The following is an 11,449-nucleotide window of genomic DNA, read 5'->3' on the forward strand; positions in this document are numbered from 1 at the left end:
TAAAATCCATTCATCTACTGGTTGATACTTAAATTATTTCCACGTCTTGGCCGTTGTAAATAATGCTTCCATGAACATGGATGTGTAGATATCTGTTCTAGATAGTTATTTTTTTTCCTTCAGATAAATACCCAGAATGGAATCGCCAAATTGTATGGCATTTCTAATTTTAATATTTGCAGGAAGCTCCATATTGTTTTCCATAGTGGCAGTACCAATTTATAATCCCACCAATTGTGCACAAGGGGTCCCCTTTCTCCACATCCTTGCCAGTATTTATCTCTTACCTTTTTGGTGAATGCAATTCTAACAGGCGTGACATGATAATCTAATTGTGATTTTCATTTGCCTTTTCATAATAATTAGTGATGTTGAGCACATTTTCATGTATCTGTTGGCCACCTGTATGTCCTCTTTGGAAAAGTGTCTACTTAGGTCCTTTGCCCATTTTTTAAAAAGATTTCATTTATTTATTATTATTATTTTTATTTTTAGAGAGCAGAAGGGACGGAGAAAGAGAGGGAGAGAAATGTCAATGTATGGTTGCCTCTCTCACGCCCCCTACTGGGAACGTGGCCCAGAACCCAGGCATGTGCCCTACACTGGAAATGGAGCCTGTGACCCTTTGGTTGACTGGCCAGCACTCAATCCACTGAGCCACACCAACCATGGCTCCTTTGCCCATTTTTAATTGGATCATTTGTTTCTCTGTTATTGAGTTTTATAAGTTCTTTATATATTTTTAATATTAAACAATTTTTGTCCATTCTGTAGGTTTGCTTTTTACTTTGCTGATAATTCCTTTTACTGTGAATAAGTTGGTTAGTTTCATGTAGTCCTACTTGTTTATTTTTGATGTTGTTGCTTGTGCTTTACGTGTCATATCTGAAAAACTGTCACTGAGACCTATGTCAGAGAGATTTTTTCCTAGGCTTTTTTGCTTTAGGAGTTTTATGGTTTCAGATCATATGTTAAATCTTTAATCCATTTTGAGTTAATTTTGGTTAGTGATATAAAATATAGATTCATTTTCATTCTTTTACATCTGCATTGTCCATTGAGTATTCTTGGTTCCCTCGTCAAATATTAGTTGAATATATATACTTTGATTTATTTCTGGGCTCTTGGTTCTGTTCCTTTGGTTTATGTGTCTGCTTTTCTGCCAGTACCATTCTATTTAGATTAATATGACAATAACATTTTACAGCTTGAAATCAGCAAGTGTGATGCCTCCTGCTTTCTCAGGATTGCTTTGACTATTCAGGGTGTTGAGTGGTTCTGCATGTAATTTTGTTTGTTCGTTTTTATTGCCTAAGTGCTCTGGGTGGTTTTACCATCAACTTTACTCCTCTCTTTCTCTGTTCCAACTATTGCCCTCTTTTTGTCCCACACCCTCCACTGCAGATAGACACTCATGACTCAGAGCAAAGCAGTAATGAGAACAGTGAGGTCTAAACCGACCTTGCAAGTCCCCGAAGAGCTCCACTGCCATAGCTTGGCACAGAATGACCTTGACTTTCTTATCAATTTATCTTCATAATAGATGAATAAGGACATGAAAACTTAACTCAAATATTAGGCCACAGCTAAATTTAGAGTAGATTTTCTTTTCCTCCTCTATTATTAAGGAATCAACTTACTCTTATCTCTACATTCTTCCTTCCTCCATCCAAAGACAGAAAAATTACTGTTCCATGGGGTCTTTGAGAGTTAAAACATATCTGGTTTGGCAAAGATACTCTTTCCAAGAGCAAGCATGGACGCTGTCTGTCCACACACTTATCCTGTCGAGGGACGCACAGACTCTCTGAGGCTCAGATTTGACCTGCTTCAAGTCCATACCTTTCCTTTTCAATTGAGCATTGGTCCTTGCGTAGAAGTAATTTTTTCCAAATCCTTAATTGCTTCTTTGTTTTAGCATTAAAACCTCCTCAAGTTTTAGGTAGGACATATGGTTGCCCAGCTTGACATATTTCCTAGCCTCCCATGTGGCTAGGTGTGACCACCACATGACTCAGTATCCCTCAGTAGAATGTGAGTAGAGTAATGTTTGCAACATTTATGACAATTCTTTAAAAAGAAATTGCTTGCCTTCCATTTTCACTTTGGCTGCCTTCCAGCCCCAAATGGCATATTAGTTGACCAGCTCCACTCATGCAGTGGGCAATATAGTAGGAAATGGCAGAGCAACAAGACGGAAGGACGTAGAGTCCTTAGGTGACCGGGTGGAGCACAACTGCCTGTATACTGGGGTACCTGGGAGCTGTTACATGAGGGAGCAATAAGTATCTCTCCCTTCTGTGAGCTGCTCTAGGTTTCAGTTTCTTTGTTACAACAGCCTACCTACACCCCAACCAATACACAGTGGTGGACACTAAGTGCTCAGGAACTACGCTAAGTGCTGAAGAGTTGCTATGTCACATAATTCTCTAGCAACCATCCTAAAATAGGTACTACTTGCCCCTTTTACAGCAGTGCTAGCAGGCTTGGAGAAGCGAGGTGACTTGCCCAAGATCACATGGCTTTAAGTGTCAGAAAGAACCTGAACTCAGATCTGAATTATTTTAAAATATTCATTCTTAATTGCTGTGTCTCTTAATATTACTGCTCAGGAACTACTATAAAGGACACATGGACAAAGCCAAGGGGGAGGGCGGAGGCAAGGGAGGGAGGTGGGTTTGGCTGGGGTGGGGGGGGTGGTAGGGAGAAAATGCAGACAATTATAACTGAACAACAGTAAAGTAATTAAAAAAGCAAAATAACATTGAAAATATTACTGCTCATTCTTTTTCTACAGAGAATATTTAAAGGATTCTTCTCTGCTGCTTTGAAGTTTCAGTCTGTTACACGTCATATCGCTGGACTCCTTCTCTGCTTAGTTTGGTGCAGATAGAGGGTTTTCTCCCACTTTTTTGGTGGGGGGAGCAAAATGAGTATTGTTTTCTGGTTTTGAATAGATTCCTCTTGCCTTATTTATTAGATTATAAATCCTTCAAGAGATGGTTCTAGTGACACAAATGCTGCATAAATGGCAATTACATGTCTAAAGGGATAAAGAGATGTCTGGTTTCAGAATGACTCAATATTCTCTTGTGTGATATTGCTCCAACGGGTGTATACATTCTCTTGTTCATGAATCAGTTCCGGTGAAAACCACCCTTTGCTCATTTAAAATGCATTGTCATGGTAGCAGCGTATTTAAATAGAGGAGACATCTGAAAGAATGATTTTGAGCAAGGAACTGTGCCCATTATATTTGTCACTATAAGTATAAGTGGAATTTAAAATTTTCACAGTTGCGCTGTAGTCAAATGCTAGATTCAGGATCGTTTTCCTGTGTATGAGTTAGTAATACGTTTGCTGCATAGTAAAAGGAAGTCCAAAGTTACACTGCCTCAAATAAAATATGTTATTATAACATGAAAGAGGCTTAGAGGTGAGCCGCCAAGGACTAATATGGTCTAATATGGTCATCAGAATCTCAAGTTCCTTCTACATTTTTTTCCACATCCACAAACATGGTTTCCATTTTAAAGGCCCCCTCAGGGTTAGCAAGAGCCCCTGTGATGCCAACCATGTGCCAGAGCTGCAGGTGGCAAGACAGGGAGAGGGTAAGGGACCCTTATCTGCCTATGCCCTTTTAAAGACCTTTCACAGAACTGTCACTAAACAAACTTCCACCCATTGGTTAGACCTTACCTATACCTAGTTACATAGCTGGCCAAATAAAATTAAGGTTTTATCTTGTTTTTAACTGGGAAACGGGGGAAGAATCAATGGTGGGTAGATTGCCTTATCTTCTAATTAGAAAATTCCCACCATTCTAGATCAGGGATTGGTCAAGACTATGTCTCATGACCGCTGCTAGCAGCAGAGGAGTCTGGGATGATGAGAATGTAAGTTGGGCACATTACTGGGGCAAACAAATGCAGAATCTATTGGAAAGGGAGAAGGGGAAGCAAGAGCACAAGAGTGGTATGTGCTACAGAAGGCTCCTCACAATTAGTTGGGCCACTTAGCCCATTCTTATAGGCTCACCTTCCCTTTAAAGTTTCTTACCTGCCCCTTCCTGTCACAGTTCCTGAAATTAATTGTGTTGTTTTCACCTACTTTCATATTTTTGTCTAGGTGAGAAAACTGGAAATGAGCCCGAAGAGGTGAGGTTACAGAAAGCCAGCAAACAGATTGTGCAGAACGCCATCCTGCAAGCTGTGCGACAAGTCTCCCAGGAGAGCCGGCAGAGGGAAGAGAGAGACAGTGATAACCGGGGCGGCTTCCAGCTAGGTGTGGGGGCATTGGCCAAGAAGCATGAAAAGAAGTAACACAGTGGATTTGGCGCTTGTCGTATGCTCGTCTTCCAGCCTTCCTCTTAGTATAGGATGCGTCGCCATAATGTTGCCAGTAAAGCAAACCAAAGTGTCATTGGCACCTAGCTGTAAAATGAATTCATATTAGCCCTTGGTTCAGAAGCACTGTTTTCAAAAAGTGCACTAGATGCTTCTGTTTATATTAATGCAGTGCCTACGACACACTGTGGGGTGAGACAAGACACTGTAATTGCAAAAGTAGTTTTGCAGCACAATTTATTTTTAAAGTTCTTTTTAACAAAATAGTTCTGTCTCATTTACTTCTGCTTTTTATGCATTCTTTCTGTGAACTTAACCAGCAGTCCCTTTTGCTGTAATACCGGGTACTGTACTGTGTTCATTATATTTTTAAAGACTTGCTGGAAAAGGGAAAGAGTGAAGTTTCAGTCACTTTCAAATATGGAATGGAAGGTCAAATTAAGCAGAGGCAGTCTAACACTGGATCTGATCAAGACATACATTTATATTACCTTTTAAAAAGGAGGAGCTTAGCTTTTCAAGAACTGTCTTAGTTTCAGTTGTTTGATAGTTGGTGTTTACTCTCCGTGCAGAAATCATTTGGAAATATTGTGGATTTCTTTTTTCATCTCAAAATTAAAATAAGACCAGTACGTCTATTGGGCAAGTTGTCGATGACTCAGTTCTTTAGCAGCCCCATCAGTAGCAACTAGAATTGTAGACTCCACCCTGGAGATACACTGTCGGCTGATTCTGGGCCGCAGTGTCTTTGAAAAGGTCTGCGGGGCCCGTGAGGGCTGTGTTGCCATCAGGCTATGCATTCACACTAGTGCGTTGCTGATAAGAACTTTCCTTTTCCCGTTCACAAATTAGAATTATTTTCTTGAGATTGTGAAAATCAAATATATCAGAAATGAATAACAGTAAAATGGAGAGACCATTAAAAAACTCTCTGAAGCATAAAAGTACAGTGGGAACAATAAAGTGCCAGTGTTGTGAGTGCAGTGGCTGTGATGTGTGTGTGTGAATAAAGCTCCCCAAAGCCCCCTGTGACTGCTGCTTCATTTCCATGTGGATAATGCAGATCTCCCTGGAGTTTTTGGAGCCCCATTTCCTGGGCTTCACAACAGTTATTGAATTGGTGTTGCTGAGTGAAGAGGAAGGTTTTGACCCGTGTAAGAAACCCTTTGGCTTCAGAGTATCAATGGTTACATTTGATAGTTTTTTAAAAAGCCAAGTACTTGCATATAGAGTATGACTATATTAAGATATATTTGTAAAATTCCAATGTTACATATTCTTCAGAATGGATACCACTGATAGTAATACATAAATGAACACAATCTCTTATCAGCTCTGCTAGACTATCTCACAATGCACACATGGGACAAATTCACAGGGGAGTGGCTATGGGAGAAAGCTGAGGGCTTAAAATTTAAATATGTTTATTCATAAAAATTTTTAACACAACTCACAACAATTAAAGAATGGTACAAGCTGAGCTGATGGAATATCACTGATGTGACATAATTGCACAGTGTAGATAGTAGGAATGGAGTATTAAGGAAAATTATTCAGGAATATTGATAAATAAAATATAAACCCAAAGCTTGTAGTTTGCAAGTAATCTGGCACTATGTCTACTAGGCCTTCTGGACATAACCAACCTTGGACCTTGCCGTCGTACAGAAACACAGAGACATGCTTGCTTTCTTCTCTGGTGTGTCTGTGCTAACACACTGGGGATCTTTGGACACATCTGACTGACCTCTGTATCCAAGTGTTATTTGTAAATAAAATATATCCAACTTTGAAATATGTTGTCATTTTAAGCAAAAGTTTTCTGTGTCCTACCATTACGGTTCATTCTATACATGGATCTTACACTCATAAGAGGTGTCCAAGGCTGTTTTCCAGATTCCTAGGTACCGTGACCTAGGAAGATGCTTCTTTAATGGGCCCGCACTGTGACTGTCTGAGGAAAGCTGGGGCATGATGGTTCCTGAGGCTGCAACAGAAAAGGACGTTTGCTAAGAAATGGCATTTGATCTCAGAAAGTAAAGACAAGTACACCTAGAAAGTTGAGTGTATTCCATGATCTTTCTGAGATGGAAAGTCCAAAGCCAGAAACAGAGATAATATCTTGGAAGAACAAAATTTAGCAAGCCCTGAACTCAATAGGTAGGTGCCGTATTAGCAGAATCCTAAGAAGCTCAGATATAAAAAGAAATACATGTTAAAATTTTACTTGTATCTCAGTATAAAGATAAAGTTATTAGATTCCGAAGGGGCCCAGAGAATGTCATTTGACATAGGATAGGTGGGCTTCTCCTGGTTACCATAAAACAACACACAGCTTTTGGTTTTAGGAATTAGTGGAAACACTTATTTAATGTCTTTTATCATCTTGATTGATGTGGTAAAGCCTACGTGGCCTCCCCATGCTGTGTTCATGTCTTACTTTCCATGCATCTGGGGTAGAACTGAAGAGAGATCCTCGTATGTTACTTTACTTTTCTATAATCATCTATCCAGTCTGAACAGCATTGTATAAGTACCGCGCGCTAACTGATTGCGCCACTGGAGCTCCCGGCATTGTAAATAGATATACAACAACTTACTCCTTTTTGGGCTTCATCCTTTCTTTTTTTCTTTTCTCTCTCTCTCTCTGTCTTTCTCTCTTTTAGCAACTAGTCTTCTCTTATGGTGGGATCTCAGGTTATAAATCAATCAATCAACGATTTAAAAATAATCATTGAATTTATGCCATTCAGGTATTTTCAAAGCTTTAGGTCTCTATGCAAAAACAACACAACAGAAGAGGGAATTTTTAATTCATCCACTGCAATAGCTACTGTAGTAAAACACAGTAGAGAAGGAAGTCTCTGAAAAATCTGGTAACTAGTTGCCATTATATTACCCAAACAGTAAAGACTAGCATGCATGGGGAAAGTGGAAGCTGCATAATAATACCTCCCTTGAGAGTGAGAAACTTCCCTGCAATCGGTTATTACACATTGCCTCATTTGTCTCGTCGCTGCTACCTCACAGTAAGGTGCAGCCAGGAAGATCTCATTCTCCTGTTGCAGATGACGTCACACTGAGTCCCAGAGAGAGTAAGAACAGGGTGGGGTGAAAGGAGGCTTACAGTTGTTCATATGGAAAATGATTAATACAATAATTAATAGATAACACTACAAGAATAAACTGTGTTTTGCATACTCACAACTGTAACTCTACTTTGGCCTCACTGTGCATATCCTAGGTGGTGAAAAGCGAGTACTGTTGGGCACAAGAATCCATGAATCACTGATCTTGAACGTTGTGAATTATCAAGGGAGCTTAAGAATATAAATTCTAGGAGTAGCTATATTAAGGTGGAAGAATAACACTGCCTGCAGAATACCTTTCTGTGTAAGAAAGGTAACACAAGCAGTCAAGAGCCAACAAAAATAATCGTCAATAGAAAAGGCTCAATCCATTGCCCAGTGAGGCTTACCAGGTATGAATGCTCAGGGAAGAAACGAAACTCCACAGGAAACAAACTGGACGATGTCACAGCAGAGCATGGCAGTCCACTCCTCTCTCTCGCTTCTGCTCCTTGGAAGCCACAGAGGTTAAGTCCGCCGAATCCTGACCCCAGTGTGGAGAAAGACGAATGAGTGGGTGATTTTATCATTTGTCTTTTGGCTACGGTGTGATGGAAATGACTGTTGGAAAGAAATAGATGAAACAGGAAAGGGACTTCTCTCAGAAGTAATAGGCTCGTTTCACAGAGATGAAGAAAGGCAAGAGAGTGAAAGTGCATACTAAAAAAAACCCCTCACCATATTCTAGGAAAATGGATACAAAACGCTCAACAGCAATACTTCCAGAATAAAGGGATAGTTCTTTAAAGGTCTAGGCTTAGAGTGAGTCATTTAAAAGGTGTAACTTCAGGCTAGCATCAGACAACTCATGGTGACATCGAATATGCTAACATGGCAAGAAGAGGCTACAGAGCAGCTCTGAAGGAACTGTGAAGTACGGGTAGGATTGACAGCTAAGATGTCACTCCAGAATCAAGGTAAGCAATAAAAACAATAATTCTTAAGGGTTACCAGTACTTAAGGGCCTTTCTTGAAAAAAAAAAAAAACCCTGCTTGACCATGAACTTCAGCCCACTGAAACATAAATCAAAATAATGTAGGAATGGGGGAGCTGTGGCAAAAGGACTGGTGAGGAGCGTGCCTTCACTTAAAGTGAATATTACCTAAGTATGAAAATTAGGCTAAAGTAAAGAATGCAAATCGTTATATTTTGACAATATAGAAATATAACTAAAAAAATCAGGAGGTGGGGCAAGGGAAATGACACTATGAAAATGACTTCATCTGTTAGAGAAAAGAGAAATGATAAGATCTTAAGTTGGGTGATCTAGTTAATAAGCCCAGGACACTAACCTCTTAGTGGATTTCATAATCCCTTTTCTTAACCTTAGGGAAGTGTATTAGAAAATAATATCTTATAATCAAGATTTACTTGAAGTTTAGCCATTCCTTTAGTTTCCATTTAGTTTTTTCTTTCACTAAGTTAAAAATAAATTATCATATATATAATCTATACATAGTTTTGTATATAATGCCTGCTGCCATATGTGACCACTATTCACTTTTTTGATAAAGCTGAGCAGGAAGACTTCTGCACGACATGAAGAGCTGGGGTGATCTTCCACTGAGAAAAGTGATTCCTTTGATTATTAGACTTTGGCCACAGATGGCCCATAGTCTAAGTAATAAGTGAAGGGGAAAAAAGCTTTATTCCTATAGTGCTTCTCAGTTTTTAAAGCAAATGACTGTTGTACAGTCGGTCCTTCTCCTAGTTGATTTCTACTCAACCAATTAACCAATGCTTCCCCCACTTGCCTGGACCTGGTGTCTAAGAATTGATTCTCTTGCATAGCCCTGCACTAATGCTCCTCTGAGTTAGACGTGTAGCCGCTGCTGGTGGCCATCCATATGCCCTCAGCATTTGCCATTCCCTGTGCACAGATGGCTTCTTACTGCAAACACCTGTCACTTGAGGCCTGTGGGCTGTTTCTGGCCATAGCTGTGAGCTCAGTTCACATAACCGGTGGACTGGAAGCACCAGGGAGCTGAATCCCCAGCATAACTCTCTAATGATGATTAATGGAAGCTGGTGCTTAAGTACGCCAGCCCCTAGCTTCTCAGGTGGACTCTGCAGCAGGGTCCACAGACTCCTAGCGGTAGCCAGCCTGATGAGTCCCAGGTGTGCACACCTCTTGCCCTTCTCTTGTTCACTTCGCCCTCTTCCTACTGGTGCTCCCTAGGGTGAGCTCCCAAATGAACTATTTTCACTCAAATCCTTGTGTCCAGGTCTACTTCTCAGTGTACGAAATGTAAGACAGTAATAATATATTATAGTTGTTTCTCATCAAGGAAATCTGAGGTTACTCCTGATGTGTTTTACTGCAGGGAAATCGAACCAGTCTTTCTGCAGAGGCAGTCAGCTCCAGCTGATACTAAGCAATAGCAGGCCTTTCAAGACCAATCCCCAAAGTAATAGACTGTGAGTCAGTTAAAAATCAGATGTGTTGTGTGTTTTAATTTTTTGGTGGACATGTTGATTGTCTTGAGATTGATTTGTCTCAGTTCTGCTTTCTGTGTTGACTGATATATAAGCACTGGATCCACGTAAACATCAGGTAAACAGGCGCCAGAGGCTGCTCCGTTAGTGCAAAGTAGTTGAGAAAGATTGCCAGGTCATACAACTTATGAATCTAAAGGACTGATATTTAACAAACAGGAAACAAATTTTAATACCAATAATTTTAGCAGTACCTCCCTGGCTGAAGTTGATTGGGGGGGGGCAAGTCTTGGGAGAGAGTGATGATTTAAAATTTACTTATAGTTTTGCTTATGCTTTACAAATAAGGGTTGCCTTTGAAAACCAGGGCAATAAATTCATGAAGGGCTATGATTTGCTTCTAGTTTTTAAAAAGTTCAAAGGTCATAGAAAAAGGCAATACTTTTGAGTCAAAAGAGCAATATCTGTCAGCCAGGTGAGCTAAGTTTCAGCTCCAGGTGCAATAGCTAATAACACCCTGTGTTGGCCCTTCACATCTGTCAGAAAATGAAATTATGTATTTGATTTTTAGGTTATCTGTTTCACTTCTGTTTCTACAGCTAAACTGTAGGCTTATGAAAGCAGGTCATGTGTCTGTCTTGTTTGACCTGCAAACTAATATGTTCTCAGCACAGAGCAAGTGCCCATTCATTACTTGTTGAATAAATGAGTAAATTACTTGCATGACATTAACAAGCTTTTTAATTTTTCTGACTCTTGGTTTCCTCATCTGTAAAACAGAGGTTGGCCAAGTTGATACTAAGCTTCTTTCTAGATCTAAAGTTGAGTCTATGTGTTTTGTATTTTTATCGAAGTTTCACATAAGTGTACAGCTTGATGAATTTTATGTACATATGCAGCCAAGTTAGTGCCCCCAGACTGATATAGAGCATTTCCAGCCCCCAGTATGCTTCCTTACGCCCCTGCCAGTTGATACCTCCCCCAAACTAATTCTAACCTGTATATACATGGATTTGTTTTGCTTATTTTTGAACAACATATAAGTGGAATTATGTAGTATACTATTTGTGGGGGGGGATGTTTTTTCCTCAACATGTTATCTGTGAGATTTACTCATGTTGGTGCAAACAGTGAGAATTTGTTCTTATATTTGCTGTGTACTATAGTGTATAAATATGCCCCTACTTATTCATCCATTTGACTAGAGTTTCCCCTCCATTTTGGCTGATACAAATAAAGCTGCTATAAATACTCTGGTGCATGCTTTTAGGAAGGTACATGCCATCTCTCTCGTGCAAACACCCAGGAGTGGAATTCCTGGGTCACAGTGCACACACGTTTACTGTGCTGGATTCTGCCAAGCAGGTTTCCAACATGGAGGTACTGATTTCTCCCCCTACAAATGCGTGAGGATTCTACTGGTGTCATATGTTTGAGGCAGACACCTGCCTTCTAAAGGGACTTTTTTTCTAAGCACTATGAAATTATAGGAAATTTCATTCTGTCGTTCAAACTCCTTGGTTCCCCAACCTCCTACT

At 39.9% G+C, this 11,449-nt stretch overlaps 1 protein-coding gene across 2 annotated transcripts in view; it reads left to right on the forward strand.

Moving 5' to 3' along the window:
• Positions 1-6,113, forward strand: part of AKAIN1 (A-kinase anchor inhibitor 1) — a 69,079-nt gene extending 62,966 nt beyond the window's left edge. For both annotated transcript variants that reach the window (XM_024580433.4, XM_071219602.1), the window contains exon 2: positions 4,129-6,113. In XM_024580433.4, the coding sequence (XP_024436201.1) occupies positions 4,129-4,322 (194 nt within the window). In that variant the 3' untranslated portion in view covers positions 4,323-6,113. The remainder of the gene's footprint in view (positions 1-4,128) is intronic.
• Positions 6,114-11,449: the final 5,336 nt, after the last annotated feature.

This window comes from Desmodus rotundus, chromosome 10 (genome assembly GCF_022682495.2).
Source record: "Desmodus rotundus isolate HL8 chromosome 10, HLdesRot8A.1, whole genome shotgun sequence".
Taxonomy (NCBI): domain Eukaryota; kingdom Metazoa; phylum Chordata; class Mammalia; order Chiroptera; family Phyllostomidae; genus Desmodus; species Desmodus rotundus.